Source organism: Benincasa hispida, chromosome 11, assembly GCF_009727055.1.
Source record: "Benincasa hispida cultivar B227 chromosome 11, ASM972705v1, whole genome shotgun sequence".
Classification (NCBI taxonomy): Eukaryota; Viridiplantae; Streptophyta; class Magnoliopsida; order Cucurbitales; family Cucurbitaceae; genus Benincasa; species Benincasa hispida.
The window spans coordinates 59,070,977-59,090,079 of record NC_052359.1 but is presented as its reverse complement, the minus strand read 5'-3'; the positions used below and the strand labels follow the sequence as shown (position 1 = coordinate 59,090,079).

The window sequence follows — 19,103 nt, the reverse complement described above, 5'->3', positions numbered from 1 at the left end:
CAACACATGCGTCCTAGACTTAGGAGCACTGCATTTGCATTGGAAAATGACTTGTTGTGCATGGGTGTAGCATGATCGCATAGTCTGACGCATTCCCAGGTAACGCTAGTTAAAGACCTTCTCAACCCGTTCATCCGCATACTCAGTGCATCTATCGCATAATCAAACTTTTCACAAATCCGCCGTATTTATTTATTTCATTACTGCAACCAACAACACCAAACAACTATTTGAGTTACTGGTTACCACAAGGTTTTCGTGAAAAATTATCACCGCATATTGTTTTCCCAAGTCCCTGAGTTCGACCCTGGACTTACCAGAAAACTCATTGGGGTTTATACTTGGATTTCACTGAGAAAGCTTGATTGCTCAATGCATTTTTCATCACCACATTTCATCCATAATTTCACCTCATAAAATAACACATCAAGTTTTTGGTGCCGTTGCTGGGGACTTCGGCAAATCAATGTGCTAACGGTGATTTTTTTTTTTTATTTCTTTGCAGCTCTCAATCTCTGACGAACTACGACCCAGAGATTGAGAGAACATTTCAACGCAGACTAAGAGACAAGCACCACCAACAAGACAGAACCCCAAGAATGGCGGAACAATCGGAAGAAAGGGCCGCAAATGCGAACAATATAATGGCCAACCCCATCCTTCTAGCGAATGACTGCAATATCCCCATTCGGGACTATATGTCACCCAACCTCTATGATTTCTGTCCAAGAATCATGAGGCCAGCGTTAGATGGATCAAAGTTTGAAATGAAGCTGGTAATGTTGCAGATGATCCAGGCTGCTGGACAGTTTGGAGGGAGGCGTGGTGAAGACCCGCACGCCCACCTCCGGAGCTTCATAGAAATCTGCAACACTTTTGTGTTCCCGAATATCTCTACCGAAGAAGTTCGACTAACTCTGTTTCCATTTTCTTTGTGTGATCAGGAAAGAAAATGGACATATTCTCTCGAACCGGGAGAGATAACCTCATGGGAACAAGTCGTCAAAAAGTTTATGAAGAAGTATTTCCCACCTACCGAGAATGCCAGAGAAGTAAATTAATAAAAAGTTTTGAACAAGAAGATGATGAATCGCTCAACGATGCTTGGGCGAGGTTTAAATGGCTAGTAAGAGACTATCCACATAATGGTTTACTAGACTACTTGCAGATGGAGATTTTTTACCAAGGACTAAACCCCTCTTCGCAGACCACTGCCAATGCGGCAGCAGCTGGTGGTCTGCTTGACAAAACATAGAGGAGGTAAAGTGTCTTTCTGTCCAAGTGCAGGTAGTCCGCATCTTCCCAGACATGTCTATTTCACCGAGCCTCTCTCCGAGACAGTGCCCAAATCGTTACGCCTTCGTTCTGATCGTATTTCCAAAAATCACGAGGATTGGCGGGAAAACGATCAAAGATTAAGAATTAAAGATAATGACGCAAACAACGGGGCCATCGCATCACTCCAGAATCAAATGACTGCGATGATGAGTTTGATACAAGACATCACAATTAATAGCACGAGAGTGAAGAAAGGGCAGGTCAACGCAATTGCACAAACGACCACAAGTTGTGACATTTGCAAAGACGCTCATTCGATGGAGGAATGTCCAGCTAACCCGCAGTCAGTATGTTTCATAAAGAATAATCCCTATTCCGATACATATTACCCCAAGTGGAGAAACCACCCAAATTTTTCGTGGGAAAATCAACAGCAAAGCTTTCAACCAATGGCACAAAAAGGAGGGCCACCCGATTTTTCCCGCAGAACAATGGTCCAATGCATAGTCAAGCTAACAGCTCGCAAACATCGCAATCTTCATCCTTAGAGAGCTTGTTGAAGCAGTACATCGAGAAAAACGAATCAGTGCTTCAGAATCAAGCAACGTCCGTTCGAAATCTCGAAATTCAGCTGGGACAAAATTGCGGGTGAGCTGAAAAATAATCGCAAGGAGCGTTGCCGAGCTCAATTGAGCTTCCTCGCAATGCTAGGGGTACCGGAAAGGAACAATGTTTAGCAGTCTCCGTGCTAAGTGACAAAATGACTGTGGAAGTAAAGGAGGAACCCATCGTGACCAACTTGAATGCGGTGACAACCAAGGTTCCATTGACTTATAATTCGAAGAAGCCCAAGAAAATGAACCCCGAAGTTGCGTCCATCCTCAAACCTCCAGAACATGAGACAGAAGAAGTCCAACTACCACCAGCCTGTCTCTTATACACATCTAGATGTGTATAAGAGACAGGACCTTCAGTGGCTAAGCACTATGCGATCTTGGGGCAAGTATAAATATAATGCCGCTATCAATCTTCAAACGATTGAGTATTGGCACACTCACGCCTATGACAGAGACTCTCTTGCTTGTGGACAAATCCCGAATACATCCTGAAGAAGGGTTGAAAAATGCCACAATCTCAATTGATAAATTCATCTTGCTGGCAGACTTCCTCATTTTGGATTATAAAGCGGACGAAGATGCGCCCAACATATTGGGACGACCATTCCTTTCGACCGGTCGCGCTCAAATTGATGTGCACAAGGGAGAGATCGTAATGAAAATTCATAGGGAAAAGCTCCGGATTAAGGCAGTCAAGATCCCAGAGGACAAAGAAAAGAGGGAAAAGCCACCATGGACGTGAAAAGACCAACTTGGAATAAGCAGTCCCTGAGTACTAGATAACTCAACCTCATCAGGGATGCAACTCTTTTGAATATCCTTTTTCCTGCATCAATACTTCTTGAACTTTCATCATACTCGTTACTATCTATTATCGCAATTACTTTGTTGTTATATGCGCTTTTCGTATTCTTAAAAAAAACGATTGTGTTGAACGATTGCAGTAAAAGATTTTGTTTTGTTTAAAATCATTTGACCCTTTCGATGTTTTTCTTGGAAACGATCAAGGCGAACGATTGTGAAGGCGTTACGCAAAGAAGCAACTTATCTTATTCTGTCACCGCAATCTAAAAGAAGCCAAAAGAAGAAGATCGTCGCAAAGCAGGATGCATCAACAAACAATGCGGGCGATAGCGCAAATTTGGGGGTTGTATTCTTCCTTGACTTTATTTCAAATTCTGTACTATCACATCGCATTTTAATTTTGAAAGTTTTATCACCGCATCCTCTTTGATTACCGCAATCATTTAACATGGATAAATTTAGTAAGTCACCGCATGTTGTCTCTTTGCCAATTATGATTTCAATGATGAAACACATGCTTCTATTTTTTTCATATATGCTAGAGTCAACTTAATCTTAGAAAAGTCACCTCATGAAATATTTCTAGAAGTTAGAGATCTGCTAGCTTTGTTTCAAATTCTCTTTACTAAGCTTCCTAAGAACATCGCATGACATCTTTCAATCTTTTGGCAATGGGGGCATTGCCGCATTTTAAATTTGGGGATGAGGTATTTATTTTCGACCTTGCTATTTTTATCTGTATGAAAAAAAATTGTGAGAATAACAACTCCACTGTCAACGCAATGGGGAAACCCATGTTGATAAGAGTTAAGTTGTGAAGGGCACTTACCCATAGTTGGATGTCTGTATGACACACGTGGGGGCAAGCCAAAACGAAAGTAAGTCGCCAGGATCAACGCATAAATAAATGACCACAACTCCACTGCCAAGTAGGAATGAGTTTAGTCTGAGAAAGAGCGCATTGCTCATAGTTGGATATCCGCATGACACATGTGAGGGCAAGCCAAAACGAAGGCAAGGCACTTGGATCAGCGCAAGGTCAGAAAAAAATAATAATGTCAAGAAATATGCAAGGATAAAAATCATTTGACACCCCAATGGAAAAGTTTTCTTTTTGAAATAAATCATGCGATGTCCCAGAATTTAGTAAAGTTCTTTTGATAAACTTGCGGTCCCTAGGTTTTAGAAATATTTTAAGAAGAGACTTGAATAAGAATTAAGGAAATTTTGGTGTACAGGATTTGAATGAAGTATCCTTGAGAAATCTAGAAAAGAGATTTGCGGTCGACTTTTAAAGAAAATCTTTAGCATATGCTTGAAGACAAGCATTGTTTAAATTTGGGGGTGTGATAACGGGCAGAAATGCATGTTATTACAATGCTAAGTTCTTAAACAATGTTGGCTCGCGTTGATAAAATATGTTAGATTACGTCCAAAAAGCATTAAGTTTATAACATTGCGGTCGCATGCATTCATCGCATAGAAACAATTAATTTTTGTGTTTTTATGCAGAATATACGTTGACGCAAGACCGAAAGCGAGATCACAAGAAATCAACGATCGAGCGCAGCATTACCGCAAGGCTTTGCTGTGATTTGTGCTCACAAAATATTTGCTCAAGAAGGATTGCCGCATAGAGCCGGCGCAACTTAGGGGTGCATCTGGTGAAAGGCATAATTAATCACGATGGGACAAAAAGCTGATGACGTCGAATCCGAATTAAGTTGACAAGCCCTAACGATAACAAGTACACTCAGCTTTTCGATGACAAATATTTGGCGCATCAGTCAGAGAATTAAAGTCATCCCATCTGTGCAATCAATAGAGAGAAGCCCGCCTTTCACCCCAAAGCTCTATAAATACCGAAGGCATCCTTCAGAAAAGAGGTTCAGCTATTCAGCAAGTTTTTGTTCATAGTTATCCTTGTTCTTAGATTTTCTTTTATTTTAAGGCGGAAGCGAGAGAAGGAGATTGTGCCGATAGATCGTTCCGGTGAGCTCGGGAGAGTGTCAGAAGCATCAAGATCAAGAGAAGAGCCAGCTCCTACGAAAGCAGGAATATCTTTTGAACCGAATAGAGTTGCCAGTGTAAAGCCTTGGCAGCAAGGGATTGCTACCGGGCTCTCTACCTTTATCTTTCATTGTTATTTTGTATTCAAACTCATTTATAGAAATGGAATTTACTTCTCTATATCTATTCACTCTCTGTTTACTACGCATGAGTAGCTAAATCTGTTGAATGGGTTGAGAAGCACTTAGCTAGCATAACTGGGGATCTTCATTCTATACGATTATCTTATATTATGTATGCTTCATTCGTCCATTAGAGATACTCGGGAGGGTAGTCTAAAGACAGGATCTAGGCTTGGAAAAATCAGGTTAGAATCTAAGCTCGGAACAGTCAGATTAGAACGCAGAATCAGAGATGGGAGCTTAGGAATAAACACTGTTTTCTATTAACGCATCTCATGCATCCTAGAGATATGATATGATTGTGTGCGGTTACCTTGTCTTTGTGTGAATCTTACATCATCGCATAGGAAAAGAGTAGAGACTTGGGAATAAGCTCTATGGACACTTTTGCATTCAACACATGCGTCCTAGACTTAGGAGCACCGCATTTGCATTAGAAAATGACTTGTTGTGCATGAGTGTAGCATGATCGCATAGTCTGACGCATTCCCAGGTAACGCTAGTTAAAGACCTACTCAACCCGTTCATCCGTATACTCAGTGCATCTATTGCATAATCAAACTTTTTTCAAATCCACCGCATTTATTTATTTCATTACCGCAACCAACAACACCAAACAACTATTTGAGTTACCAGTTACTGCAAGGTTTTCGTGAAAAATTATCACCGCATATTATTTTTCCAAGTCCCTGAGTTCGACCCTAGACTTACCAGGAAACTCAATGGGGTTTATACTTGGATTCCACTGAGAAAGCTTGATTGCTCAACGCATTTTTCATCACCGCATTTCATCCATAATTTCACCTCATAAAATAACGCGTCAAATGATTTTCCTTACGTTACTAAGCGATCGTTTAGTCAGTTACTAAGCGAAGAAGCTTGCTGACCAAAACGATCGTCTATGCGATCACTTAACGCGGCGTCAGGTAAACGATTTACCTTGCGTTACTAAGCAACCATTTAGTCAGTTACTAACCGATGAAGCTTGCTGACCAAAACTATCGTCTATATGATCACTTAACGCGGCGTCAGGTAAACGATTTACCTTGCTTTACTAAGCGATTGTTTAGTCAGTTACTAAGCGATGAAGTTTGTTGTCCTAAACGACCGACCAGTGTGGTGCGTGCATTAAGCGATACACGAGCATCACATCGTCTATATGACTCGATACTCAGTGATCGCGTAACCAATCTTCGATACGATGCGATCAACCTTTGATCGCTTACTCAGTGATCGACACGATGGAGAGGAGGAATTTCGTGAAGAAGTTTTTGGCTTCAAGGGTAAGCATTTTTCTAACCCTTCTTCCTCTTCTTTTAAATTGCATGATGTATTTTTTTTATGCATATTTTTTGTACTGTGAATTTTGATTTTGTAAAAATAAAATTTGGGTCCGATCCCCGCTTTCGATGTGGACCTTAGGGTTCCTTCACGAAGATGCAAGGAATTGTCTTTAATACCAATTAAAGGGATTGAATCCTACAGCGAAAGCATTCTCATGTGAGATCGCCTTGCATCCCACAATTCAATTTATAATAAACAAAATCATTGTATTAGATAGAATAGATAAACATGTGGACTAGCATACTATAGAGGAAAGGATTAGAACGATTCTTACCTTTATAGATTCCCCAAGTGCCACGAACAATCCTCTCTAAGGTTCCAACGAACGAATCTCCAAACGGTCTTGATCACGAAAAACTCCTTGAAATCTCGAACACTATCACAAGGGTTACCTCATTATTCTCTGGGATTTTAAAAGAGCGATAAGTGGTATCCAACTATTGGGAGAGGGAGGGGAGAAAAAAGTTTGGAGAGTAGAGAGGATTTGACTTAGAGTAAATTATGCACAATAACATAATGATGTTATATATTGCCAGAGTCTCTCTGCAATCAGAATGTGTGTTTGCAAAAGGCCATGGGGAGGTCTTTATATAGAGAATGGTCAAGCCCTTTCCCTAATTTTTTTTTCATTTTCTATAATTATTTAAATAACATTTATTTAATTAATTAGCTCGTTTAATTAAATAACGCTTACTTAATTAATTAGCCCAATTAAATAAAACTTATTTAATTAGCCCAATTAAATAAAACTTATTTAATTAGCCCAATTAAATAAAACTTATTTAATTAGCCTAATTAAATAACACAACTACTTATACGTTAAACTCAATTTAATATATACATTTAATTATCATATACATCCCATGTATATGTACAAAACCTCTATTAATTAATTCTTTGTGAATTTAATTCACTTGAGTTAATTAATTTGTATCTTATTCAAATATTACTTTCCAATTTTATTATAGATCATATCCATAATTAATTAATCACATTAATATATAGTTTCCTCAAATTAATTTGAACAATTCAAATTATCCCTCTTAAGTATCCTTTAATGAGCTAATGAGGGGACCTGGTGGACCTGTAGATCAAAAGTTCTAATGATATGAGATTAATTGGTTAAGCTCATTAACCAAGTTAATCAATATTCATTAACTGTGGGTATAGTTCACTAAAGACCCACAACTGTACTCTTCTCACTATAGATATATTTCTATGCCCATGGATATTGACCAATACTAACAAGTTAATCCTTCACGAGTGTTCGTAACTCCAGGGTCAAATTATCGTTTTACCATTGGGTTACCTCTGACTCCTTAAGTATCAGTGCTTCTCTAATGAACAATTCGTTTATGATCCAACTAATAAACAGAAACTCAGAAACTTCTCTGTAGCCAATAAGAGGGTAGGGCCCTTTGTTCAAGTCCCGAAAACACCACTTAAGGGAACACTCATTTACTTACCCTCAAGGAGGGAAGGAGTGAATTCCATCTTATATTATTATGTTCCCAACCCCCTACTCAGTTTTGTCCACAAAATAGTAGGCATATGGGATCGACGATCTGGCCACCCTCACCCATGTAAATCAAAGGGAAATCTCTCGTGAAAAGGAGTTCATAATATACTCAAGATTGAGACTAAGTCACCTAGGTCATCCTATTGAAATAGGAATCAAACTAGTCAACAGTGTTACATCTAGTGGTTACTATTTCACGATCCAGTCTTATGCAAACTCATTGCATAGGATATCCCTACTCGCATGTCACCTATACGAACGCGTTGGATCATTACGTATGTCTATACTATAGACCTTTAGGCTGTATCTTGAACAATGATCCCTGTATGTTCCCACATATAGTTTAAGACTCATAAGACAGCCTTGGATGTTAGTTTATTGGATTTAGGGTTATTAAGACAAAATAATCAACGATACAAACAATAACATTTATTGATTTAACATCTATAACACTTTATTGATGACGAGCAATTAACAATATTTACTATCTGCGAGTTTTAGAACATAAAACCCAACATATCATTATCCTTTATCAATGATAGACTTATATAAGTTTCTATCACTAATAGACACTAATAGACTTCTATCAACGTCTATCAGTAATAGACTTGAATCATTTTCTATTACGAATAGACGTTGATAGACTTCTATCAGCGTCTAGCTATGATAAACATTGATAACAATGTCTATCAAATTATCTAAAAGCAACAAAACTCAAATCTAGCATCCAAATTCATGGGTAAATCAGTTTTAACACCAAAACTTAATAGGTGTTCAAGAACCAAACAAAATTAACCTAAAATGCCCAAAATTTCACCCCTAATGGCAAAAAATCTGATGAACTCTAGCACTGACGGTGACAAGACATCGGCGATGAGGACTGGGCTGCACGGATCTAAGAGTTAGAGGAAGAGAGAGAGAGTGACTCAGATAGACAGAGAAAAATCGGCTTGTTGGCGGTGACATACAACCAGATCTGCAACGTAGACCTAAACGGTAGTGGATCAATTGTTAGGCATGATTGCAGTGGCCATTGGACGTTAGAATGTGTGGGTTAGAGAGAGACCAAAGAAAAAGATGAAAAAGAAGAAGACGGGGAAAGGGAAAACAGAGAAGGGGGAAGATGATTAAATTTTAGTATTTTGTGTAAATAGTTTTCCTTATTTTTCTATTTTTGAAAATTTCCCTACCCATTAAAAACTTAAAATCAAAGATAAACCTTGCAACAATTTGATATAGTTTAACATATAACAGTTTCTTTCCTGTGTATTATACAAAATATAAACATATTGAAGAAATCATTACATATTAAACTATGTTAAGTTGTTGCCCATATGAGCCTATATTATTAATTAAGGAGAAAATTTCAAATGTGGAATTTTTTTTTATTTACGGTGTGTCATATTAACATACTTTTAAAAATCAAGTGGAACATTGATATTAATGTGAAATCCAATAATATCTATAAAAATAAATTTTCATTGTAAACAAGAGTAAATGAGTAGTATAAATTTTTTTCTTAATAAAAAGATAACTTTTAGCTCAATTGAGATCTGCATAATTTAGAGGTAGGTGGTTCAAATCTCCGATCTCCAATTTTTTTTATTTTTTAAAAAAGATAAATTTGAATTTGACATATTTTTAAAAATTTTGAATAGGCACTTATTAGGTATAAAACTGAACTGGTAGAGAATAAACTAATAAATTGACATTTTTATATCCCGTTAATATCACAGAAGCAGGGCAGGTGATTGGAATTCCATAGATCAAGCCAAAAATCGGGGATTGTCGAGGTAAGCAAGGAGAAGATCCATCTTCACTGCTTCACTTCACGTTGAAATTGGAAGTTTCTTCACCTCCGTCGTCATCAACATCAACTCTGTAGCTTCCGCCGTCCGGTGATTGAGATCCGTCAGTCGAGATGGGAGTAGGCTTCGTGGTCGGTGTCTTCGGAGTTCTAATTCTGGCTCATGCTGCTTATTCCACCATCCAATGTATGCCCTAAAAAACCCATCATCATACTCTCTAATTCTAGCATTACTTGCTTGCTGTTGTTGGTAAACCCTGCAGTTCTCGATTGATCTTGTTTTGACTGCAGATAGGAGCTTATTGAAGATCATGCAGGAAGAGTTTTCAGGCCCTCCGTTTCATGTATTTCATCGCTCTTTTTTCTTTCTATAATCTTGGCTTTCAGCTGGTTCTACATATCTCACTCGATTTGAGGTGTTCTTGAATGAAGGAAGTTTTTCTTTTCCCCTAGGTGGCAATCGAATTGATTCTAGGGTTAGTGTTGTCCATGTGGGCTGCACTCACCGTGCCAGGGAAGTTTCACTCGATCAATCCAGAAGCCGAGGAGAATAGGTACATTTTCCTCTCAGACTGTTCATGAAATGTGATTTTGCCAAATGTTTTTTCAGAATGAAATTGCACCAGTTTTCCCCCATCAATATGATATTGCCCATCTCCACAAAACGGTGATACTTTAATATATTTGATCTCATTTGCATGGTTAATGATAAGGCTTTGGTGTTCAGGGTTGTAAACTGCCAATCCAGAAAAGTTAGCTCTGGTAGCAGAACTATGCTAAAGGTTATCACAAAATTTAAAAAATCCAAAAGATCAGCCCAGTTGTCTGGATTTATGATGTGTTAAACATTCTTTTAGGAAATCAATTTGTGGATTCTGTCATACATTTGATTTGAGAATTTTTAATCAAAGAGAAGTTGAGTTTACTTCCCATCAACTCAAACAAACATGTCCTACAAATAACAAAAGTTGTCGACTCTTCGGTGCAACAGAGCAAATTCACGAGCACCTGCACTTGTATTTTAACTCTATAAGAATTTTGTTGGGGAATTAGCAGCATTTTCCTTGTTGTGACAATGCTTTTACACGTGGTCGATAATTTTTTTAAAAAAAGAGACTAATTTTCAGCGAATGACAAAACCTTAAATTAGAGATGACCTCTGTTACTCCCCCTCTACCGGGTGTCTGGCAATCTACTGATGTGTCTTGTGCTTTAAAGTTCAAATAAAAAGTGCAAGGGCATATGATTTCGTAGCATCTAGTAGTTAGGGTTGTTTCTTAGAAGATTCTACAAAGCTGATCTTAAATATTCTAAGAGAGATAGATATCAATCCATTAGAAGTTTTAGAAAATTTATCATTTTGGGTTGTTCCCTATATTTCCATGGATGGAATAGATTCCATCACTTCAACTCAAATTTTGTTGTACAGAATATTCCAAGAATATGGAGTTGTTACTACTAATTTCAGTGTCATTACTATGTTGTTTCGGTAAGCATGTTAAATTAATTTTCATGTAGATAAATGTTTTTCTCCATTGCAGGATAGTTTCTCTTCCTGCCAATCAAGATTTTATGATCTTCAACCACCGCGGCAGATTATTTCCCAAGCAAACAGATTTGAAGCTAAAACATTGAGATCTCAGTTATGACTAAAGCAGGCACTGGGGAATCCAAGCTGGAAGCCGAAATGGACGTTTGTGAGCTTAAACGAGATATTGCTGGGTTCCATTAATCTAATGTTTCTCACTTGTTTACTATTTTGGATACTGTGAGGTTCTTCCTATGTTTATTTTGTAGTCTCTGCCTTAAAACAAGCTTTTTCCATTGTTATTGAATTAGGCCTCTTTTGAATCGATATAAAAGATTAGTATGCGTTTTCTGCAGTCTGGTTAAACGTGATTAATCTATTCTTCTGTCTGCCAATGGTAAATGGTTTCAATATGGTAGCTAATTTATCTTCCGAGTATGATCCATTGTTATCGAATTAAGCCTCTTTTGGATGGTTGGAAATGACATGGTTCTTGTTATAAAATGAATTTTGTATTCTGATGCAAACTTGAGTCTTTTTTATATTTGCTAGCACAGAATAAAGGCCATCCCCATTGGCTTTCATGGGCTTCATTTGTTATATGCCTTCCAACAGTTTGTCTCACCAACTCCTACAAATGATTCGCTAAGAGGTTGAAGTTTCTAAGAAATGCTGTATCAGAGCCGGTTTAGAATGATCAAATGTGAAAGAGAATGAATGAAACAAGAAAAGGAGAGAAATTATAAGTTTAGATCACAGAGACACCGTACATCTGCTATTGCAATATTGAACGGAGTATGTGAACTTCAGAAGGGGCTTTAACACATTTAAGCAAGCAACGGCAATGACAGTAAATACGACAAGGCTGTTGGATTATGATTGGTTAAGATCTTCTGGTTTGTCCATAAAATGTCTAAGAATGTATTTAACTCTCCTCTTCTTTTCATCTCTTTCGTTATTGTGGTTTTGATCTCTTTCATCGTCTCGTCTGATTTGGAACAAACAGAGATTCTCTACTTCCTGCCATTTGAGCATTCAAATTCAAAAAAATTATTTTGCGAGCTTCTAACTTAATAAACAAGAGGCCTCGCACAAGGAAGAATCTTTACCATGTCTTGAATATTAGGAAAGTCACCACCTTTAATCACGCATGATTGAACACCTCTGGCACACACAAATGGCTTATTCCATTGGTGCCAATTGTATTTTCAGAAGGCAATCTAATTTCATCTTTCATCTACGCAAACAATGTCCCAATTATGAATTACTTTCCCCTCTTGAAAATTCAATCTCGCTATTGCCACTTCTTTCTAAATCACAAGAGACCAATCTGTTACAAACCCAACAAAGATTTATTCGCCTTCCTCCATTTCCTCGCAAGCTTTATCTTCTCAGTACACGACTCTCTCGACTTCCTCTTCCATAAAGCTAAATGACTGTAGGTATAAGCATTAGCGAAGGCTAGCAACCAATTGGGAATATATTTGCTAGGTTTGGTGCATAGGTGGGGTTTCACCAATCTGAACAAAGCTTCAAATTGACTTCCTGTTTTTTATCACAGGGAAACATGGTAGTGAATGAACAAGATTTTTTACACTGAATTCACATAGTGAACAATGTTCTTCACCGACTTTAAATTTGATAAGACAATGATCTAGTTCCCAAACCCCCTGAAATTCTTGTGATGATTTCAACTCTTCAAACCCTCTAATTAGATCAAACACGTTGCATTTAATAATAATTATACAATCTACATCGGCATAGAATGTTGCAATCTTTCCCAAATAGCAAAGGTACTTGATGGCAATGTCAGTGCGTTTAGAGCAAACTCCTTAATGCTCTGAAACCTTGAGCTATTACACATCAATGCCACAACAATTGTATACACCCCCAAACAAACTCTCTACCTCTGTATTTCCTTGAATCAGAACTTTGTTGTTCTTTCAACTTCATGATATTCCCATCCCCATCCTTCATTGGCCCTACATTTCAATCTTCTTCGAATTTTGCCTCACTCAAATCGATCAAAATCCAGTTGCTTGTCCAAAATATGGTTGAATTTTTCTTGGATTCCCCAAGTGTAATAGTGGGTTGAATTAAGGACAAAAAAAAAATACTAGAAATGAAATTAAAATCAAAATCAGGAACCATAGCCAAAAAAATCTAAAGAATCAGGGAAGATAAACAAGAAAAGCTAAAAAGGAAGCTCTAAAACCGATGGTAACAACTTTACGAACTATGAGAGGAGAAAACTAGGAATATGCGAGAGATCCAATTGTAGGAACTAAATGTCGATTGTTTGTTGTACCATGAAAGATCTACTGTCTTGAAAGAAAATTCAGTGCAACTATAGTGTTAAATCGTGTATGTCGGTTGCCCTTCAAGGTTAACATAACTCCAAACTCAAGTGTACACGTGCCAAAGAAACTATTAGAATCATTGGAAGAGTATGCTCAGAACAACATAGAAAAATAGGAGGAAAAAAATAGATCCACATCCACTATTTGTGAAGAAGATGAAGATAACGGCTACGACATTCCAATAGACAAAAGAAAGGAAAAAACCATTTTAGATCCAATCATTATGATACAATTTAATGTAAAACGTTTTAATCCTTTCCCTTTTTACTTTTGCCATGCGCCTTGACTCAAGTCATTCTCAACGATCCCCTACGAATGACTTGTATAGCAAAACAAAACACAAAGTATGAGTTTCAAAAGAAACTGTTTTTGAGCAAAGATAGGAGAACAAACTTAAACATCAATATCTGACGATTTGAATTGATGCATAGTGAAGTAGGACAACAACTTTATTAGAGAAAGTCAGCTACCTTTTGAACTTTCAATAACTATGGTTGAAAATTGCACAGATTGAATCTTGTGCGGAAGCGTATGAACCCCATATGATTCAATTTTCAATTTGAAACCAGAACAAAAAAATATAGAGAATCACATGAAACTAAAATTCACAAGATAAATATTCTCCAAAATCGGCATGCTAAAAGGAGATGGAAAAGAAGAAAATTAATACTCACCTTTGAAAAAAATTGTTCTTCACGTTTCCTCTCCCAATCTAATGGACGGTCACCTTCTCCGGGCTCACCAACATGAAAATGCAGAAAAAAAAAAAAAAAAAAAAAAAAATCTTTTGGACACCACCACGAGGGCTTCCTTGTTATGCTTAAGGTTGAGAGCTGCTAAAGAGGAGTGAGCTTTTAGGGATTAATTTTGGGAAAGGTAGGAGAAATTTTTATGAGAGAAAAAATTCATTGTCATTTTTCACAGAGAGCAGCGTGAGTCTGTGGAGGAATGGGAGGAAGAAGATGGGTAGATCTGTTGGGTTTTATGTCCTAAAAACTCGCAGTTTGTAAAATAATAAATATTTTCTATAATCAATATACTTGTTATTGATTTCATAAATTGTATTAAAGTCTGAATCCAATAAACTAAGACTCATGACTATTGTATGAATAATTGAACTTTATGTGGAAATATAAGAGTGGATCGGGTTCGAGTAAATAGTCAAAATGATCTATGGTATATGAATGAGGTTGGGTACCTTATTCTAGTAACACCATTGGATGTGGCCTACTTTGTAGTTGTTACAAAGAGTTGTAAATTGCTATATACGATGTGATCCTAATTCGTACATGTTATGACATGAGGAGTGGGGGCGTCCTATACAATGAAAGAAATAAGTCACTCTTACTTTATAACGTTATTTACTGTTTAAGACTGACTATTTCACCTAGATGACCTAGGTACTCGATCTTAATCCTGAGCTAACTATGAACTCCTGTTTATTCGGGATTGCCCTTAAATTTTCATAATTTAGGGTTGGCTCAAAAGCTCCGGCTCAATAAGACTCCCATTTCAGGGGTAAGACCGGATAGATAGTTGGAGACATAGGGTGCAAGATGGAGTTCACACTTGCCCGATTTAGGGATAGGAGAAAGGTTGTTCTCTCAAGTACTGGTCTTGAACAAGGGCCTCACCCTCTCACTGGGCTGAGAAAGTTTGGTTTAGTGATTGGATCACAAACCAGTTGTTCATTAGAGGATCAGTAGGGACTTGAGGAAGAAGACGTAATCTCGGGGGTAAAATAAATATTTGACCCAGCCGTTATTACGAACAACTTATGGAGGGTCGACTTGCTGATTATGGTTAAATCATGTGGACATAATATATCTACAGTAAGGGGAGTGCAACTATGGGCTTTAATGAATGGGGATTAATTTGGTCTAATGAGTTTAGTCAATTAATCTCGGATCGTTGGAGCCCATGATCTGTAGGTCCGCGAGGTCCCCCTACTAGCTCTAGAATAATGTGATAAGTTAGTTTGAAACGTTCAAATTAGAATTAAGGGAATTAGTAATTATATGAGATATAATTATATGTTTAATTTGAGAATTAAACGGAATAGGAGAATTTATATATATTTAATTATGATTTAAATATATAAAGATGGATATGTGTTAAAATTAATTTAATATTTGATATTAAATTAATTATATTTTATTTAATAATTAATTTATGAAATTAATTAATTTTTTTCATTTTAAAATAAAAATAGATTTAATAAAATAAAATTTTGATTTTTTGAGATAAAACTGAAAAAGGAAAAGAAAACAAAATACACAAAATGGAAAAAAGGATTTTTCCATTATCCATCACCTAAGTAGCTCACACATGAAGCAATGTCTTTGCCTTGTCTTCTCCAAGCATGAGCTGTAACTCATGCAACTCTTCTCTTTGCATATTGATCTGCAATATAATGAAGAGATTGGAGTGAAAATCGGGCATGTAATCTATAAAGAATTTTAGAGAAAATTCAGGTTGAAGAAAGGATTCTTCAACAAGGTTGCTGCAGTGAGCTTTTCTCTTTCATCCCTTGATTCAAACTTGTTTTAAGTCCCATAACTTAATCTAAAGCACCAAGCGAATAGTGAGGAAGATCTTGAGGTGGTCTACAACAAGATATGGAGAAGATAGCAGCTGGAGATAGAGCTTTGAAGAGTTTTACAAGAGGTATGTCTTGAAACTCACTGTTTCTGCAAAAACATGCTTTATATTTTGTCAAAATTAGTGAATTTGAGTGCTTAGATGATCCTTGTACTTCTACTGTTGTTGATACAATCCTACAATTGATATTAGAGCATCAAATAAGCATTCAATTCGATTTGATTTTGGTTTGGTGGGTGTTTTATATGAGAAATATGAAACTGGTGCACTGATATGGTTTTCTGAGATTTGGTTGTTTAATTCTCTTTAATGTATCATTTAAATTTATAATTGGCCCTTGCTTGATGAGCTTTAATGTGTTCCCAAGAGTCTGTAATTTATTTGGAGTCATTAGAGTTGAAATTAAGCTGTAAATCGAAGAAACAAGCGAAGAGGCCGAGTTGCAGTTCTAGAAAATCAGCCTTTGTTCTTATGTCGTTGAGCTTCAGTAGCTAAACGAATGTTTAGCTTCATGCATTAGACAATGTGAAGAAAAGCTAGACGATCATATAGCAATGGGCGCTGGTCGTTATGATGTTAAATTCTAGACGATCGTGTACCTGCAGGAGCTAAACGATGCGTTCAATTTGCTATATGATAGCATTAAGAGATTGTTTAGCTTTGGTGTGGGAACTAAACAATACGTTGAATTTACTGTACGATGGTATTATCCAATCGTTAAGAAACGATGCGCGCTAAGCGATGCGATGAAGTGCTACGCGATAGTGTTAAGCGATCATTTAGATGCGGAGCTAAGTGATCGTGTAGATGAAGTGCTAAGCGATGCATTGAAGTTTCTATACGATGGAACTAAACAAATCACTTACCTATGCAACTGAACAATGCGCTGATGTTCTATACAATGAAGCCAAGCGATCATAGTAAATTGTCCGTGCTAAACGATGGACCTACGCGATAGTATGAGAAACTAAGCGATGGTTTAGCTTCCTTCGACACTAGACGATGACACTATGCATTAGAAGGAAAATACTATACGATCGTGTAGCTTTGCTAAACGATCAAGCAAAATGCAAGACGATGGTCGCCATTGCTAAACGATAAGACTTAGCGAGATTTTGAACATGTGCAAGGGCTGCCGGTTCGACCAATTCTCTTGTAGCCTGGTCCGGTTGAGCTTCGAATGGTTCTTGGCTGGTCCGGTTCAAATGATTCAGGTCTGGTTCAAGCTACTTGAGTTCATTTTGGAGCAGTTCGAGCGGTTCAAAAGCTGATTTGTAATAATTAGGTTTTGTTTGCTTGTTTTTGCCAAAACTAAAAACCATATTAGTCTGTGTTTAATTATTTATGCATTTGATGTATGTTATAATTAAATAAATCTTGTGTGTGCACATAGTATGCCATTTAGATTTAAAATCTCACCATAGGAAGCATGTTACATGCATTGAAAGTATGTTATAATTGTTATAATATATAGTATGTATGTTAGGGTTTCTTGTATTTAATATAAATGTTATATTAAATGTTGAATGCCTCATATATGTTATGGATGAATAGCATGTCTAAAGTTTTATAAGTTGTTATAAAATTGGGTTAGACATTTAAAATCCATAAACAACAGCTACATGCTCACGTAGGTTGACCACCTATTTTAATTGTTAAAACTTATAAAACCTAATTACAAACTCAACCAGTATATAATCATGTCTAAGGCTGGAGGTACTTAAGTTGACGGTTTACGGAACACCTCCTACCTGGGGAGTATGGCCAAATTATTGAGCATTGTTATCCGATTTTATGAGCATATGTGAGTGATGTGAGGTAATAAAATGGTTTATCACCAAGACATCATAGGTTAAAATCCAATTATAAGAGTTATACTTGGATAAACCACATAGACTTAGGGTTGTTTTATTAGTCGAAAAGAACCTAAGTATTAATCTACCCAAAATAGAACACTTCAGTGGGAGATTAACAATATATTTGATATACAGTTATTAGCTCTCACGTCCTCAAGAGTTCACACCGACATATCCATGTTCGGCTTCTTGTCGATTTTACCTCGACTGCTCCATACAAAAAGTGTTTGCATGGGTCAATAACAAGGTGAATGAGGGAAGTGGTTCATAGTAAGTGGGTGAAGGGAATGTGTCAACATTGTCCTATGGTCTCTTCCATTATTTTGAACCATGAGATTCCTATGTTACGCCTGCTGTCATTTTTATGCGGCACTAACTAGTCGTTAACCACGGCAATCCCTACGGAGGGTTGTAACATAGGATTCGGAACAACCCAGGTTTCAGTAAAATGAATAGGGTCTTATAGTTCCATCTTAGATATTGTCTTCTATTTTGGAGGCAAGTTTATACAGTTCTATAAGATCTGAAAATGGCGTCACATTTACAAGAATTGCTAAGTTGTTAGTAAAGATCTTGACCGAAAACGATAACTAAACGACTATGGGAATAAGAGTTATTCTGGGGACAGTGTTTGGTCAAAATTGTTTGTTTTAGTGAAGGAATATCTAACTGCCTCACGGTAGCACATATTTTGACTCACTAAAATATCATCACAAATAAATAATGGTTATGGGTACATTATTACTTTTTGTTAAAACTTGATTTTGGATTTAGTTACAATTTACAATTTAGAATTTGTTTGAATTTTATCAGCATGTCGAATTCTTCTGTAATACTCGCTTCTGATATTATTAACAGTAAAATCAAATCAACAAACAAATTACTAGCGGTTGATTATACCAACAGAGTTTTAACAGATGATTATCCTCTATCTCTCAACTCATCTGAAATTATGAATTATGTAAATGAGAATGTTGAATTCGAACAAAAAGATAAATATGATTTACTTGTTATCGAAGTATGTTTAGTGGAAAACGATAAAATCTGGATAATTGATTCAGCTGCTGCTAACATGTATGTACTATCTCACAGGAAACAAGTTCCTGAAGACAATTGACAGAAGGTGAAACAATTTTTAAGGTAGGGACTGAAGAGATTGTTTCAGCCAAAGTAGTGGGAGATATGAAGTTATTTATA

At 36.8% G+C, this 19,103-nt stretch overlaps 1 protein-coding gene and 1 pseudogene across 1 annotated transcript; one reads left to right on the top strand and one right to left on the bottom strand.

Moving 5' to 3' along the window:
• Positions 1 to 9,449: 9,449 nt before the first annotated feature.
• LOC120090085 (membrane magnesium transporter) lies at positions 9,450 to 11,444 on the top strand. The gene is made up of 4 exons (XM_039047573.1): positions 9,450 to 9,748; positions 9,853 to 9,905; positions 10,015 to 10,115; positions 11,103 to 11,444. Exons 1-4 carry the CDS (start codon positions 9,676 to 9,678, stop codon positions 11,194 to 11,196), a joined length of 321 nt encoding a protein of 106 aa, XP_038903501.1. The 5' UTR covers positions 9,450 to 9,675; the 3' UTR covers positions 11,197 to 11,444.
• A 124-nt stretch (positions 11,445 to 11,568) lies between these two features.
• On the bottom strand, positions 11,569 to 13,066 carry LOC120090083 (annotated as a pseudogene).
• Positions 13,067 to 19,103: the final 6,037 nt, after the last annotated feature.